The sequence below is a fragment of the Felis catus genome, chromosome C1 (assembly GCF_018350175.1).
Source record: "Felis catus isolate Fca126 chromosome C1, F.catus_Fca126_mat1.0, whole genome shotgun sequence".
Lineage (NCBI taxonomy): Eukaryota > Metazoa > Chordata > Mammalia > Carnivora > Felidae > Felis > Felis catus.
In genome coordinates, this window is record NC_058375.1 from 160,604,483 (window position 1) to 160,621,543 (window position 17,061).

Consider the following 17,061-nt stretch of genomic DNA (forward strand, 5'->3'; position numbering starts at 1 on the left):
TCCAATGAAAACAATAATTTATTTAAATAATCTCTTCATATTGTAAAATCAACATTAAGAGCATGTTGTTTTCATAATAAATAACCCCAAAATACCTTTCATTTCAAGAACAAAGACTTTAGGATAAGATAAAACAAAACCAAATCAGTAGCTTAGTTCAACTGAGAAAATTTTCAAAGGGAAAAATAAAATGGAGGGGTTGCTGAGGTTACTGCCAAACCGCAGTTTTCACAAGTGGGCGTTTACAAAAAGTCCGAAAAGACGAGTATTTTTATACAAATAAATCAGCGGGAAAATCTGCACAGACACCTTTATTTACAAACTCTATGTCGAAGTCCACCCTAATAATCCTGAATAGGTTTTAAAAAAGATAATTTAAACACATTTTTTTTGCAGTGTCCACATATTAAAAAATCATTTTTTTCCCCAACATCAAAATGAGGTCATCCGCAAAGGCACCTAAACTTTTACAAAAATAAAAATAAAAAAACTCCACTGGTGATGGATGAGGAGAGGGCTAAGGAAGCGCTCCTGGGGGAGAGCTATGGCGGGGCGGAGGGGGGCTCGGAGGGCTGGAGACGGCAGGGCAGAAAAAAAGCGCGGGCCGCCCGGGTCACGGGGGCGGGTGGGGGAGGGCGCGCCGGCCCCGGGAGGTCAGTCAGCCCGGCCGACTGGAGCTGGGCCTGGGGGCGGGCAGGGAGAAAGGAGCCTCAGAGCACCCAGGAAACCTCGCGGGCGGGGGAGGCGTCCCTCTCGGACTCAGCTCGTGGCCCGCGGCGAGGACGGCGCCCGACCGCCTGGCTGGGCGGGGAGGGGTGGGGAGGCAAGTCTGAGGCGGGGCTCAGGTCGGAAAGGAGGCCGCGGCGGGCTGCCCTGCCCGGGGGGCCTCGGAGAAGAGCCTTCCAGGTCCCGGCCGCTCTGTGGCCGCGCGAGGGAGCAGGGCCCGTGGCAGGCCATCTCGGTCGCTCCTCCCGGAGGGGTGGGAGGCATCCGCGGGCCAGTCGGAGGGACCCTCTGGCTCTTGGAGCGAGCACGGAGGATCACCGGTCTCTGCTCTCTCAGTCTCTGGCGCGGTCTCCCTGGGGTTAGAAAATCGTCCCGGCGCTCACCGGGGCGCCCCCGCCGCCGCCGTGGTGGTGGTGGTGGTGATGGTGGTGGTGGTGCGGCTGCGGGGTCTGCGTCGGGTGCAGCAGCGGCGCGGCGGCCTGCAGGTGTGAGGTGGGGCCCGAGGCCTGGTGGTACCACGGGTAGTTGCCCAGGAAAGCCGAGGCCGCGCTGCTCGGGCTGGAGCCCGAGCTGCCCGCGCCGCTGCCGCCGCTGTTCGGGCCGCCGCCGCTCCCCATCCGCTGTGGCGCGCTGAAGTCCCAGGAGGCCGGCGCCGACACCGGCGGCGACGCACAAGGTGGCGAGCTGCTGGCCCCAGGGTGCTGCTCCGAGGGGATCTCACCGCTTTTCCACATCTTCTTGAACTTGGACCGGCGGTTCTGGAACCAGATTTTGACCTTTGTGGAAAACGGACCGAGCGTTAGTGGAAGAACCTGGGTCTGGGGCAGGGGAGGGGGAGGAGGCGTAGAAATCACAGCCGGGCAGGTAAGCGGATCACGTGCCGCGGCCTCGGAGACTCGGGATGGCTCCTGCTCCATTAGGAGGTAATCTCCGAAAGTCCGAGGCAGCTGGATTGTGCGTGCCGCGGGGATGGTGACAGCGGGAAGGGGTCAGGAGGGCCAATTATTTTACCCGTTTAATCAGTATCGCGCGGAAAGAAGATGTGGAAGCGGATTTCTGCCCGCCCCAGGCCTTTCCTTTTCTCAGGCGCGGCGGCCCCTTGGGGGATTTCAGCTCCAGGCGTAGAAATTTAGGCCGCCCGAGGCGCCGGCCTCGAAATCCTTAAAGTTACTTTAAACGTACTTTTTAAAACGTTGTCCGGACCCCTCCTGCTTCCCAGCCATCCCAGGCCAGCGCCCTCCTCGTTCCCCGCCAGGCCGGGAGCCCTCACCTGAGTCTGGGTGAGGCCCAGGGACGCCGCCAGCTCCGCTCGCTCGGGGAGGGCGAGGTATTGAGTCTTTTGGAAACGTCTCTGAAGAGCCGCCAGCTGGAAACTGGAGTAGATGGTACGGGGTTTCCGGACTTTCTTTGGCTTCCCATTCACGATCCGGATTTCAGGCTCGAGGTCCTCTTTCTCTGCAACGCAACGCCATCGTGAGAACAGTGCAGCGGGGGGACCCAAACAGTTCCCGCTGGGCTTAAGGGCCGGCCGTGGCACTTGGCCTGCGCCCGGAGGCGAGTTGTTGGAGACGCTGCGGGGCGCCCAGGCGCAACTTCGCTAAGTGCGGACTCCGGCCGCCAGACACCCGGGAGCTGGACCCTCCCGGAAGGGGAAGAAGGAGCAAACCGGAGAGAAAGAAGGAGCAGGTGGTAAGGAAATGAGGTTACCGCGAGGCATGCACCCGGCGCCCTTTCGGCCCCCGAGTCTCACCAGCTGAGCGCCGAGGGACGTACGAGGTGACCCTCGGCAGACTGGTGGTTGAGGAGGGTAAAAAGGCTCAAGGAGGGCAGGGAGCAGGCAGTGTAGGCGTCCGGGTCCCGGATGGATCCCCGTCCCAAACATTTTTATCCCACCCATCCCAGTAACTAGGCTGACTTGGCACCTTTGACGCCAGCGTTGTGCTTACCAGGTTCGTTGTTGGCCGGGGAAGAACTGGTCCCGTAGGGTGCGTAGGAGGTGTAGGCGGCGGTGTAGCCCAGGTCGTAGCCGCTCTTAGCGGAATAAGGGACGTTGTTGAGGCCGCCGGCGTGGTACTGGTAGGAACCCATGTGCGCGTAGGGCGAGCCCCCACTTCCGCCGCCGCCCGCCGGGTGCTGCTGGTTGGTGTAGTAGCTGCTGTCGGTAGCTGTGGACACCGGGAGTGTGGGCGACTCCTGGGGCTTGTGGAGGCTGCTGCCGTTGCTGCCGCCGGGGCCAGCGCCGCCGCCGCTTGGGGGCTGCTGGTGCTGGTGGTACGTGCTGGAGGCCGTGATCTGGGTCGAGTGCATATCAGCCACCAGACTGTCAAAGACTCCAGTCATCCTGGCCCGGGATGGGAAAGAGCAGGGGTGGCGGGCGCGAGGGGGGAAGCGAGGCGCCTCCTCTGTCTCTCCCTGTCCCCTCCAGCAGCCAATGTAATTACGGGGGGTGAGGGAGGGTGGGGAGGAAAACAAGAAATGTGGCAACGGTCTAGGCAACTCCTCCTCTAGGGGAGGCGATCACCGTGCACTGCTCGGGACAGCTGCCGCCGGCCGCATCCTCTCTCCGCCTCTCTGCCCGCTCGGCTTCTTGCCCAGCGCCCGCTCGGGCGGGGGGCGGGCGGCGGAGGGGGCAGGGGTGGCGGGGCCAGGCCGGGGCTCCGGGAGGCGGGAGCAGGTGAGCAGCCCAGAGCGGCTTTACGATTGTCTGCGGGGCGGGTTCCGGCAGCGTGGGCATTTAACACTCGTCACGTGAGCGCAGGCGACGTCACCTAGCAACAGCCAATCGGAAGCGCCGGGCCGCGGGGTTCCTGGCGCTCTGGAATGCCCGGAGGGGGGCGAGGGGGGGAGGCTGGTGTCACAGGGCGGGCGCTGCGGCTGCTGTGGTTGCGGGTGCAGACAGGCGGCTGCTGAATGCGAGCAGCGAAGCGAGGGACTGGGGAAGGGGCGCGGTGGGGAGTCAGGGTGGCCAGCAGCAGGAGGACAGAAGGCGTGAAGGCGGAGACTGGCATTACTTCTCAAAGGAAGAAGACTTGGGGTCTCCCATCCCATTCTGTGTACAAGTGCCAGCCAGTTGCAGCGATTCGGCTCTTCCTGTCCGAGGTCAGCTTGCAAACATGAATCAAAATAAAGCGGTACCGCGAGCCCGGCCAGGTCGAGCTCCACTTTTCCTCGAAGCGTCTGGCAGTCACTCTTGTCAGTCACTCGGCACTTGATAAAGTCAATTGATTTAAATGATCCATAAACCACGTATTATAATACCTACTTCCACATACCTGCTTAACCAGCCCACAGCGATATTAGGCAATTAATTAATGTTTAAACGATTTTTCCTTGCTGCTTGAGAGAAAAGCACTTTTGAATAACTTTTCTGAATAAATTCAAAAGTATTATTTCTAATGATATATCTGAAACCATTTTTTTTTTCCTTGTGCTTTCCTGACAGGCCAAGACTTTGAGTAATTATGTATATTAGATGGCTAACTGACAGGCGAAAAGCGATCCCGGGGATTTCCTCTCTTGCTTGCAATGCTAGACCATAAAGACCAGATGGCTTTCAAAGTTCGTTCTAATTCTAAATGCTATATTTTTACGAAAAAAGAAGTGGGATAATAGGTGAGAGAGTCGTCTCGATACTACAAGTCTTGGTAAACTTACAGAAACAAGTAGAAAAAGTTTTATTTCATGCACTTAACCCTATTTTAGTTTTTGCGCCCTGTCATTGCAATTTCTTCGTTTAAATCAGCACCGGCGACTTCCTCCATATCAGTATTTCCTAGTGGTTGGGGACAGTGGCCCGGAGTTGAGGGACACTCGCCTTTACTGGACTCCCCAAGTTCGCAGTTTCGGCGGCAGTGCTTGCCTTGTGGCGCCACCTGCTGGAGGTGTGCGTAGTTGCAGCGGGCCCAGTAGACGGTCTAATCATGCTGAGGCGCCAGCCTCTGAAACCCCCCAAAAGAACAAAATAGTAATTAAAAGCCACAAAATTGTACAAGTGCGAGCCATCTGAAGCACCCTTTCCTAAAGACCTAACATGTCGCCGAAAGAACTTGTTTCAACAACTGCCTAATGGAAAACAAGTTGATACTTTGAAAAATATGATCTTGGTCTTCTTCCCCAGAAAAAGCAAGTGTGTAATTAAAACTCCAGCATCCACACAGCTCACTCGCTGCAGAATAACGAGGAAGGTAATCTACCCTCAAATCTGCCTGGATTTAGTTCCCAGCCTTCCTTTTGGTTAAGGAAGGCTCCTTGATGGAGGCTAGCGAACTAGTTAGAAATGCTTTGGGAGGTGGGGCTCACCACCAAGGGACTGCATTGCTTCACTGCTGTGCTCAGCTTCTGCTTTGTGGGCCTCAGTTACAAAACTAACCACTAGACATTTAATCAGTATTACCTTTTGGTGTCTTGACTCCAAATTCCAAGTCTTTCTGTCACCACCAAAGTAGTGGTAGCTGCTTTGGCCTAATATAGAAATCCACCCCCCCCCACCCCACCAATGAAATATAAAAGAGCCAATTGCTGTAGCTTTGCCTTCTCTCTGCTCCTTTGTTCCCACTCCAAGCATATCCTCCAGGCTTTTTCCTGGTGGCAAGTTTGTTGTATTTTGTTACCTATGAGGACCTCCATTAATAGCCTAAAGGCTAGGTCAGCTGAGATCTGGAAAATGGCATCTTCCTGGAAGGAAATATGATTCCAGTTTCCTTTTAACTGGAAAACAAAGGACTGTGTGTGTGTGTGTGTGTGTGTGTGTGTGTGTGAAGGAGAAAAGACCAGATGCAATGAGCAAGGAGAGTCAGCAAGAGTGCGAGAGCCAGAGAGGAAGAACTTACCACTGCATTTGGAGAATCAAGTAAACATTTGAAATATTAATTCTGATACTCCAGATACAAATCTGGGTTTGCCCAAAGGCTCTGATCACCGTAGCGCAATATCCAAATGATTTCCTCACTTTGGTCTGAAGTCCGGGAGACAGTACCTAGAGAACTGACGCACTCATCCACAGTTCAGAGCAGAGTGATACCCCTCTCCAGAGATTGAGTTTAGGGGAACACCTCTGAGTGGCCAAACTTCCTCCTCTGCCTCAGGGCACTCTCCATCACACTTTTCTGCTTCCAGTTCTCTTGATCCTTTCTTGATCCACAGAGGCATTCTTTTACTCTGCAAGGACCTGGAAAAGAATGGGGGGGGGGATTTAGGGAGGTGGCCTTGTATGTCCTAATCCCATCACTAAGACATTTCCACTTTGAATCCCACACCCAACAGGTTGTTTGATGCAGCACTTGGTCTGATCACAGAATCCCACTGTGTTCTCCCAGAAGCCTTTGCCAGAGGTGGATGGAATCATCATTTCCATTGTACAGAGGAAACTGAGGCTTGAGGGCAGAAGCGACATACTTTGAGTCAGGTACCCCTCCTTTCTCTGTTGCCATAGTGCAAATCACAGGGTAGTACTCTAAGCCTTGGCTGAACAGCTGGAGAACAGGTCTGGGGCATCTACCTGGCCTGCGCTTCCCCTGACCCTGTGTGCTCCTCTGCTCCACCACTGGGTGTCCTCAATTACACCGAGCAGCGGGAGGGGTCGGGGGCCGGGAGGGGGTCGGGTCGGGGTGGGGGTGGAGAGGATGCCCCCTGCCGGCAGGGAGCGTGGAGTGGGGGTCTGGGTGCTTTTTTGTGCGCAGAGGGATGGGCTCATTCTCACTCGCCCATTCTCCTGGAGGGTCACACCCACGCTGTTGCTGGACTGCCCCTTTTCCTGGGGACACAGCTTCCTTCATTGGTCCTGGAGGCATTCTTTCCTTTTTCATCCCCGAAGTAGTTCTAGGAATCTGAGCTTTGGAATCTTTCAGGCTCCTTCTAGAACTCAAAGACATTTGGAGAAGTTGGGAGTCTATGGGAGCCTCCCATCCTCACCTTTCCAGGACCATACCTGCCTGCTCTCCTCCTCCGGCCTCCATTGGTCATTAAGTCTTCTTGGGTACAAGCCTTGCCCAATCCTTTCACATTGCTAATGTCCTCAACTTGCTTCCCCCTCAACCCCCCCCCCCCATCACTAATGGAGCTTCGAGGGGATTCCAGGTGCGGTCAGTTCCTCCCAGCCCCTTTGGTCCTCAAGCAGATGGGATCTCTGAATCTGGGGTCTGCGAACTTAGACCCCACTTTTTTTTTCTTGTGTAAACTTGGCAAGAGGGCATAACGGAAACATACCCACTGCTGGTGTGGGGACCTCTAGAAAACCCTTAGGGAACACACAGCAGAATGAATCATCACTTGAACTCAGGTCTGAGCCACAGAGGCAAGGCCAATGCTCCTTTGAGCTGGTTTTTGGCCTGGGGAGTACGGGAGAAGGCCGAACTACCCCCACCTTTCGCGGGTTCTGAACACAAGCTCACCCCTCCGGCCCCAAGAGCAGACTGGAAGGAGAGATTTCTCCCGGAGACTAGCAGGCGCGCGGGCACTGAGTGGGAGGCATCCCCAGACGCACCCTAGGAAGATCCCGGAACACTTCGAGGGTCAACAGCGAGGGCTGGAGGCAGGCGGCCCCTGGCCCCGCACGCGAACCGGAGACCCTGCAGTGTCCGCCTTTGGGATTACCTTTTGCTATCTGCTAGTGAGCAAACCAAAAGGACTTGAATGGGAATAAGCGGGTACACAGCCATGACCTTTCGAGGGAAGTCGTAGCGCTGAATTGTTAGTTCAGCATGCTTCTAGAATTTTCAAACCCAGTTTCGCCTTCTGCCTTCTAGGTCTTCCAGACATTCCCACCCCCTCACTCAGGCCCATTTTGCATTATAGACTGCCCAATAGTTAAAAAGAAACACAAGCTATGGTTCCTGGCACCCAGCCTGGGTCGAGGCTCTGAGGCGCTAATCCGATGGCCTCTTCGTTGAGTCCCAGTTCACGGGCCGGGTTACTAAGAGCTCAGGCGGGCAAGCCGCAATGGGCGAGAGAAACACATACTCCTTCGATTGCTAAAAGCTGCCAGGTCTCGGTGTCCAGGTCCTCAGTTCCACGAACGCCGATGGAATATGTTATAGCCTCCACCCCACCCCAGGACAAAAACTCAGACCGCTGGGACTTGCACTAGGAGCAGGTCTCACATTGCTTAACGAAGGAGAGGTATGCAAATTGCTCACGGGAGGTCCTTACTGAAACCTGAAAGAAAACAACCCCCGACATTCCCCGCCCCTGCTCCCGGCCTTGGCCTCGGCCTCGGCCTCGGGCACTAGTTGCACCCGCCAACGCCGCAGGGAACATTCGGGCGCCTGCCGGCCGACGTGCAGGGCGCTCCGGGACCTCCGCGAGGGCCGGGAGGGGAGCGCCGCCTTTCGTTCGGGAACCTCCTGTCCTCCGCGGGTGGCTTCGGGCTGTCAGGTTGAAACCGCACCTCCTCCCAGAACAGCAGCAGATGAAACCCTGTTCATCACCTGGGGTTCACAGCGCTGGCTTGTCAGTTACGGCATGCTTCTGGAACTTTCACAATTTTGCCTTCTGCCTTCCATGTCTTAGATCCTAGTCCGGTCCCTTTTACTTTGTCTATTCAGTGGTTTACTTTGTCTATTCAGCGCGCGCACACACACACACACACACACACACACACACACACACGGGCAGAACGAGGAATGAACTGTTTGAAACTCCAAGTATCCTTCTGAGTACGAGGATTCCTTTCTCCCCGCTCCCTTCCCCGCCCCTACATCTTCTTCACTTACTAAAGACGTGTGCCACCTCCTACGGTTGCAAAGAGGGTGTGCTGACGCGTGGAGTAAGAGTCACACTCCGCTGGGTCACTGTGTGGCCTTTGCAAAAGGACTTAATTTCTCTGTGCCTCATTGTTGCATCTATAGAATGCTGCTAATAATGACAGTACTCTCCTCATGGGATTATTACCTGGGAACATACCATTACATGTTTTCTTGACTGCTGCCGGATTACCTGGAGAACTCCGCATTCTCTGACCTGACTTCCGAAGGTTTTTAAGAGGCCAAGGCAAGGGTGTTTGCCCACTTTCTTTTTTAGTGCGCGAGGAAGTCTTCTCCAGGCGCTGAGAGCAAACGTGGTCTCCAGGTTTCCGTGGACCAGAGCGGGCAGGGGGATCTGGGCGTGCATGACTGGGGCAGGATTACATGGTCCGGGTGCTCTGGAAGAGGTCAGGCAGAGCACCCTCTGGGTGAGGCACCCGACCGTGGCTGCCTGCAGAGCTGAATTTAGGAAAGGTTCTTAAAGCTAGCTCCTAACCCATGCGCATTGCAGTGGGCTGGGCCGACTACCACTACACCAAGCCTTAGGTAGTTTCTATGTGTGGCATACCCAGGCTGCTTCTGCTTACCTTTCTGAAAATGCCGAGGGGGTGAGGGTGGGTGTGGGGAAGAGCTCCGTAAAATATTCATAGGAAACTGTCCCTCTAGGTAGCTATCCCAGGTTCTTTGCATCCTTTTTTAATTAAACAAACAAACAAACAAAAACAACATTATTGGGGCACTGGGTGGCTCAGTCCATTAAGCCTCTGATTTGGTTCAGGTCATGATCTCACAGTTCCTAGGTTCCAGCCCAGCATTGGGCTCTGTGCTGACAACTCAGAGCCTGGAGCCTGCTTCAGATCCTGTCTTCATCTCTCTCTGCCCCTCCCCTGCTCTCTCTCTCAAGTAGAAATAAACATTAAAAAGTTAAAAAAAATTATTATTGTTAAAAATTGCAAAGTAATACATAGTGGTTGTTGGAGAATCAAACAGTGTTAGAAATATAGCAGAGTGGTTAAAAGTAAAAACTCTAGGCTTAAATCCTAACTTGGCCATTTGCTAGCTGTATGACCTTGGGAGAATAAACTCCTCTGTGCAGCAATTTAATGTTTAATCAGAGTAAAACTTCATCATTTGGACTAGTAATGGATAATTGTGGACCAAGTGCCATCTCCCCAAATTTGACTTTTGGGAGAATTCAGCTAGACCACCATTTGCCAGCTTCCCTTGCAGTCAGGTGTAATGATATATGACTCAGTTCTAGGCAATGAAGGGAATTTGAGTGGAAGTCATGTGTGCCACTTCTAGGATGGAAACTTTCACTGAAGCCTTGAGACTCCTCCCTGCTCTTCCTCCCCCACCCCATCCACTGGCTGGAACCAGCTTCAACTATGCAGATGACTTGGCCCTAGGGGAATCATCTCCAACACTTAACTTGGAAGGTTACCTGACCAAGAAATAAACTTCTGATGTTTTAAGCTCCTGAATTTTGGGATCTATTTAAAAAAAAAAAAACAACAACATTTTCTTTGGAGTCGCCTAATAGCCTGTGTAACTTTTGGGCTCCAGCAAATTCATGGCTTTGCATCATCACACTGAAGGTATATAAACTTAGCTACTATAACTAATATGACCTTGGAGTCAGGGGTGATGACTTTGTCAGCAAAGTATAGAAAAAAGTCCAGAACATCTTTTGGCTGTGAAAACCAGACATTGCATTGGGAGCCAAGCCTAGAACTCAAACCATTTGATTCCTAGGTGCATTCAGTCCATGGATAGAAATAGTTTAGCGCAGCTGATTGTTATCATTAGGAACATAAGTCTTGAAGTGATCATTAGTGAGGTTCTGGCAGGTAGGTCTAAGCTCAAATCATGTGTTTCCTTTTCAAAGCTGACAGGTTGCAGAAGTCTGTCATCCTGCCACGTGGGGCCCTCCCTCCTTGTCAGTGTCACTCTTGCCTTGGGGCACATGTTTATTATGCTTAGGGGTTGTTATTAGGTGATAAGCCCACTTCCTACTATAATCTGTTTTGGATCCACAGTACCTAAACTAATGGATGAGCCAACGGAAAGTCAGTACAAAGGCTAGAAGTACTAATGATGAAATAACTTAAAATAGAAACACAAAACAAAACAAGAGACTTCCCACTAACTGGGCCCAAATAACTGTCCTAAGACTTTGAAGAAAGTGTACAAATACAAGTAAAAGGTCTTGGAGATGTCATGTTGGATGACTTCAAGATGCTAGTTTTGCTTATTTTCCAGTCCTTAGCCGTGTTCCCCTGGCCCATGTTGCCCCATAGCTAAGTTCTAGGTTGATAATGTGCTTTGGTCCCATTTAGAGCTGAGCACAATTTATCTCCACCTTCCAGAAAAGGTAGACCACGAAGGAGCCATGGCAAGGCTGTTGCCTTGTATAAGACTTCGATGACACCCAGTGGTCATTTCCAGTCTTCATCTACATCATCGCAATTCAGAAGAGAGCCAACACATTGTACAAATTACTATAAGGAAAGTGCTGTTTGCTTATTAAACAAAGCAGAACTTCATTATAACACAAATAACCAAACCCTGACATTCTCCACAGAGGGAGACATACTGTGAAGGAAGTGACAGCTTTCACAGCCTCTACTATTGTATTTTTAAAAATTTTTAATTAAAAAAAATTAAAAAAAAATTTTTGCAGAGACAGAGAGAGAGAGAGCGCGAACTGGCAGGAGGGGCAAAGGGAGAGAGAGAGAGAGAGAGAGAGAGAGAGAGAGAGAGAGAGAGAATCCCAAGCAGGCTCAATCCCATGACCCTGGGACATGATCTGAGCCAAAACCAAGAGTTGGATGCTCAATGAACTGAGCCACCCAGGTGCCCCTCTACTGTTGTGTCTTAATAGTGTTACCTTGAGCATTTCTCCCTATGTTCTTTCTTGCCCCAGGGGAGCTCAGTGGAGGATTTCAGTAGGCTCTTTTTCATTATACTTTTGATACTCTGACTCATAACCTGAGGATCATAATCTAAAGAAGAACTAGGGGAATTCTGAGATGTTTAAACAAGGTTTTACTAAAGTATTGGGATAGCAGAAGGGAAAATAAACATCAAAAGGAACCTGAATCCAGAAAGCCAAATGCTATAAAGTCTCTATCAGTATGGACTGTATGTATTCCAAATGCTGGATCCCCATCATGTAGTGAGTGACTGAATGAAAATAGTGACATAAAAGATACTTGAAGGATCAATTAGAGTTAGGTGGGTAAAGAGTATAGAGAAGAGCATCATGGGAAGAAGGAATAGCATGTGCAGAGTTTGGAATCTGAAAGGGACATTTGAAGATCTGGAAGAAAGCCAGTTGGACTGGCCCACAGTGAGTGAGAAGAGCCTGCAAGATAGGGCTGTAAGGTAGGCAGGTACTAGATCATATAGGACCTAATAGGTTTTTGGCTTAAGAACAATGGTAAAATCTAAAGGTTTAAAACATTAAAAAATTTAAACTTCTTATTTTGAGATAATTACAGGTTGACATGCAGTTGTAAGAAATAATGAAAGACATCTTTTATATTCTTTACTCAGTTTTCCCCAATGGAAATATCTTACAAAGTCATAGTATAAATCACAACCAGAAGATTGACATTGATATAGTCAAGATACTGAATATTTCTATCACCACAAAGATTCTTCATGGTTGCCCTTTAAAAGCCACATACACTTATCTCTCACCCTACCTTCTCCTTGACACAATAACCACTACTCTGTTCTCCATTCCTATAATTTTGTCATTTTAATAATGTTACATAAATGGAATTCCATGATAAGAAATGTTTTTGGATTGGCTTTTTTCACTAAGCATAATTCTCTGGAGATTCACCCAGATTGTTGTATGTATCAATAGTTTATCCTTTTAAAAAAAATTACTGCTGAGTAGTATTCTATGGCATGTATGTATCACTGTGTGTTTATTCACCTGCTGAAGGACACCTAGGTTGTTGTCAGATTTGGGTTATATGAATGAAGCTGCTATGAGCATCTGTGTATATCCCTCTGTGTTAACACAATCTTTGTTTCTCTGGGATGTATACTCAGGAGTGCAACTGATGGGTCTTAGGTTTGTTACGTGTTTAATACCCAAATTCATATGGTGAAGTCCTAACCCCCTAGTACCTCAAAATGTGAATGTACTAGGAGATCAGGCATTTAAGGTGGTAATTAAATTAAAATGAGGTCATCATGGTGGGCCCTAATCCAATGGAAATCCTCCTTATAAAAAAAGGAGGTTAGGACACAGGCATACACACAGAGGGAAGACCATGTGAAGATACAGGGAAAAGGCCATTTGTAAACCAAGTAGGGAGGCCTTGGAAGAAACCACTCTGTGATGCAGATGCTGGCTAACCCTATGGGGGTAGTCATTTTGTAATATGTAAGTGCATCAAATCAACACATTGTAACCTTAAATCTGCACAGTGTTATATGTCAATTATATCTCAATAAAGCTGTGAGGAAAAAAAAAAAAAGAAACCAACTTTATGAACACCTTGATCTCAGACTCCTAGCCTCTGGAATTGTAAGAAAATAAATTTCCATTGTTTCAGACATCCAGTCTGCGGTGCTTTGTGATGGCAGTCCTAGCAAACTAACACACTGCTGAACCATTTCCCAGAGTGGCTGTACCATTTCATATTCTCATCAGCAAGGTATGAATCCACTTTCTTGGCATCCTCACCAGCATTTCATGTTGCCACTATTATTATTATTTTAGAGAGAGAGAGAGAGAGAGAGAGAGAGGGAGTGAATGGGGGAGGAGGGGCAGAGGGAGGGAGGGAGGGAGGGAGGGAGGGAGGGAGAGAGAGAGAGAGAGAGAGAGAGAGAGAGAGAGAGAGAGAGAGAGAGAAAGAGAGAAAATCCCAAGCAGGCTCCATGCTGAGCATGGAGCTCAGTCCCACAACCCTGGGATCATGACCTGAGCCGAAATCAAGAACTGGATGCTCAACCGACTGAGTCACCCAAGTGCCCCTACCGCTGTTATTTATTTTAGCCACTCTGATAGGTGTATAGTTGTATGTCTTTGTGGTTTTTATTCACATTTTCCTAACAGCTAATGATGTTGGACACCTTTTCATGTGCTTATTTGCCGCATAGACATCTTTTTTGGGTGAAATATCTCTTCATGTCTTTTGCCCATATTCTAACTGCATTGTTTTCATTTTTGCTATTAAATTTTGAGAATCTTTGTTGGATACGTTATTTGCAAATTTTTTCTCCCACCCTGTGGCTCGCCTTTTCATCCTCTTAACAGGGTCTTTCACAGAGTTTCTCTTCTGTTTTATTATAAAGGACACTTTGTTGTCTGGGGAATAGAGTGTAGAAGGGACAAGAATAGATGTGAGGAGACCAGTTAAGTCATTTTTTCCCTATCATACAGGTGCTATGTGACGGTGGCTTAATCTCGGTGGGGAGAGGGAAAATGTTGAGAAGTGAGTGAAATCCAGAAATATTTAGGCAGTAGAATTAAAATAGAATTTGGTGAGGATGAAGAAGAAGGAGGCTTCAAGACTGACTCCTAAGTCTTTGGCATAAAGGACTGGATGGATGGTGGTGCTTTTTATCAAAACAGAGGATATTGGAGGAGGCACAAGTTGGGGAGAACACTATGAATTTAATTGTTTAAATAAAATAAATCGTTTAAATAAAGAAAAATATTCCAGTAATAAAAAATTATTGGAATACAGTCATATTCTCTTTTATTGAAGTATATGTGACATAATGTGTAAATTTAAGGTGTATAACATGTTGGTTTGATGCATTATTTATTGTAATATGATTATCATTGCAGCAATAGTTAGTACCTCTATCATGTTACATAATTATCAACTCTGAGTTTAGTTTTAAACATGCTGAGTATGAGGTGTCTCTATCAATTAGCTATTGTTGTGTCACAAACTGCCCTGAAAGTTGTTAGCTTCAAACAATAAGCATTTATTACTGTTCCTAAGTCTAGGAGTCAGCTGACTGGGGCCAGGTTCAGCTGATCCTGCATAAGCTTGCTTGTGTGTCTGTAGAGGGCTGAGTGGTCAGTTGGAAGCTGGCTGGTCTGGAATAGCCTCATTCTCATGGCTGGCAGTTGGCTGGTTGGCAGCTGGGACAAGTGGGGTGACTGGGCCACACGTCTCTCATCATCCAGCAGGCTGACCTGTGCTTGTTCACGTGGCAGTGGCAGGGTTCTGAGAAAGAGGAAAAATGCACTATGCATCTTGAGATCTATGCTTGGAATTTGCACACTGTTATTTCCATTACATTCTATTGGCCAAAGAAGTCACAAGGCCAGCCCAGATTTAAAAGGGGAAGTAGAATTAGTGTGACCAATTTATCCTGGTTTGCTCTTGACTTTTCTGGTTTTAATACTTTAAGTCCTGTGTCCCAGGAAACTCCTCAGTCCACGGCAAACTGGAATGGCTGGTCATCCTAAGTAGAGTCCACCCCTTGATCGGAGGAAGAGAGGTCTGGTCTGGAGATAAATTGGCATATAATTGTGTGTGTGTGTGTGTGTGTGTGTGTGTGTGTGTGTGTGTGTGCGCGCGCGTGTGTGTATTGTGACCTAATATTTATTGAACAATTGAATGGCAAATACTAATGCAATAAATTACTTAATTTTAATCCTCATAAATTAGAAAATATACATATTTTTAGGAGTTCAAAGTTTCTCAAGATAAAAGGAAGCAAAGTAGCAGGAAACTGATGGTCAAGAATGGGGTAGAAAAACTACCAAAAGCTGATAGATACCCCCAAACACAGCGAATTAACATAGGGGGGATGTTTTGACACACTTTGATTAGGTCCTGATGGATCTGGTAAATTGTTACTATTCAGAATAATGGTCTTGGTAACTCAGAAAAAGTTGAAATGTTTTCAGCATACATTTCTAGTTCAATTCCACTGTGGTCACAGAACATACTCTGTAGGATTCTAATCTTTTGAAGTTTATTGAGACTTGCTTTATGGCCCATACATGGTCTATTCTGTGAGTGTAATATATGTGCTTGAAAAGAACATGCATATTGTGTACAATGTTCTAAAATGTCAATTAAGTCATGATGGCTGATAGTATTATTGAGAATTTTATGTTTTTACTTTTTTTGGGTCTCATTATACCAATTATTGAGAGAAAGGTGTGAAAATAGTCAATACGGATTGTATTGTTTTTTCCCTTTAATTCTATCAATACTTTTATGTATTTTGAAGTTTCGTTAGGCACATGTACATTTATGACTTATGTTTTCCTAATTGAATCTTTTATCATTATGAAATGTCCCACTGTATCTTTGGTAATACTCTATCTTAAAGACTACCTTATATGATAATAATATAGCCAGTTTAACTCTTTTTGTGATTATTGTTTGTAGGGTATTGTTTTTTACATTTTGAAAACCTATATATATATATATATATATATATATATATATATATATATATATATATAATTTTAGCGAGAGAGAGAGAGAGTGCCCAAGCAGGGGAAAGGGGCAGAGGGAGAGACAGAGAGAATCCCAAGCAGGCTCCATGCTCATCATGAAGCCCAATGTAGAGCTCAATCCCATGACCCTGGGATTATGACCTGACCTGAAATCAAGAGTTGGACGTCCAACTGACTGAGCCATCCAGGCGCCCCATGTCTTTATATTTAAAGTGCCATATCAGTGAGGATCTATCCAGGAGACAAACTACATAGTAATTAACCAGGAAAGTTTAATATAAAGAATTATTAAGTAAAATTGAGAATTAGAATAATGAGGGATCAGCTAGTAGGAAGTGAATAAAATTCTTTTTTTTTTTAAATGTTTATTTATTTTTGAGAGAGAAAAACGTAGCACAACTGGGGGAGGAGTAGAGAGAGAGGGACACACAGAATATGAAGCAGGCTCCAGGTTCTGAGCTATCAGCAGAGAACCCGATGTGGGGCTCAAACCCGTGAACCGTGAGATCATGACCTGAGCCAAAGTTGGACACTCAGCCAACTGAGCCACCCAGGCCCCCCAGAAGTGAACAAAATTCTAAAGAATGTAAAAATGTCAGATTTATGTGTCAGCCACTATCCCTAAGGCTAAGATAGGATGACCAAGGAAGGGCTTCTTCCTCCTAATATTTCTCACCCTCTTGCCAAAGCTGAGAGCTAGACTTTGTTGGAGAGGGTGGGGCATGTCTTGCAGATGGCAAAGAAATCAGTGTGGTGCTGCACTGACAGAACTTGCTGGAAATCCATTCTGTGGAAATTGCCAGAGACTTGCTCTCTGGACTGTTGAGGAAAGTTATTCATGCAGAGGTTGTCTCACCACCAGTTTTCTGCCAGGAAACTGCCCAGGAGGTGCTGGAAAAGCTGCTGGTTACTGCGTGCTGCTGACCGCAATGCACTGCAAAAACAGGGCACTAGAGATGTTGATAGTGCTAGATATCTGCTAAGAGAGCACTCTGTAACTAGGAAAGAAAATCCTCGTTTCCTCCACTGTTTCTGAAGTGCTCACCATTGAGAAAGGTTACTATTGGGCCAGATGGCAAAAAGAAAATATTTAAAGGGCCTAGATCCATTTTTACAGAGCCTACAATGAAATATGAATTT

The 17,061-nt window shown here is 48.1% G+C and overlaps 1 protein-coding gene and 1 long non-coding RNA gene across 5 annotated transcripts in view; one reads left to right on the plus strand and one right to left on the minus strand.

Moving 5' to 3' along the window:
* DLX2 (distal-less homeobox 2) lies at positions 1 to 3,371 on the minus strand. The gene is made up of 3 exons (XM_003990862.5): positions 2,673 to 3,371; positions 1,997 to 2,181; positions 1 to 1,502 (listed from the first exon to the last, which is right to left on the minus strand). The coding sequence occupies exons 1-3, from the start codon at positions 3,064 to 3,066 to the stop codon at positions 1,086 to 1,088; spliced, it is 996 nt and encodes a 331-aa protein (XP_003990911.1). The 5' UTR covers positions 3,067 to 3,371; the 3' UTR covers positions 1 to 1,085.
* LOC123379172 overlaps positions 2,176 to 17,061 on the plus strand; it is a 92,110-nt gene continuing 77,224 nt past the window's right edge. For 3 of the 4 annotated variants that reach the window (XR_006583287.1, XR_006583286.1, XR_006583288.1), the window contains exons 1-3: positions 2,176 to 2,415; positions 5,989 to 6,130; positions 13,043 to 13,144. This is a non-coding gene — a long non-coding RNA (uncharacterized LOC123379172). Of the gene's footprint in view, positions 2,416 to 5,988; positions 6,131 to 13,042; positions 13,145 to 13,872; positions 14,089 to 17,061 lie in introns of those variants that run through there. The other variant, XR_006583289.1, reaches the window with a different exon arrangement.

Coding starts and splice junctions, on each gene's coding strand:
- DLX2 (XM_003990862.5), bottom strand. CDS start 3,066: ATGACTGGAGTCTTTGACAGTCTGGTGGCTGATATGCACTCGACCCAG. Junction 2,182..2,672: donor CCCGGCCAACAACGAACCTG/GTAAGCACAACG, acceptor GTTGCGTTGCAG/AGAAAGAGGACCTCGAGCCT. Junction 1,503..1,996: donor TGGGCCTCACCCAGACTCAG/GTGAGGGCTCCC, acceptor TTTTCCACAAAG/GTCAAAATCTGGTTCCAGAA.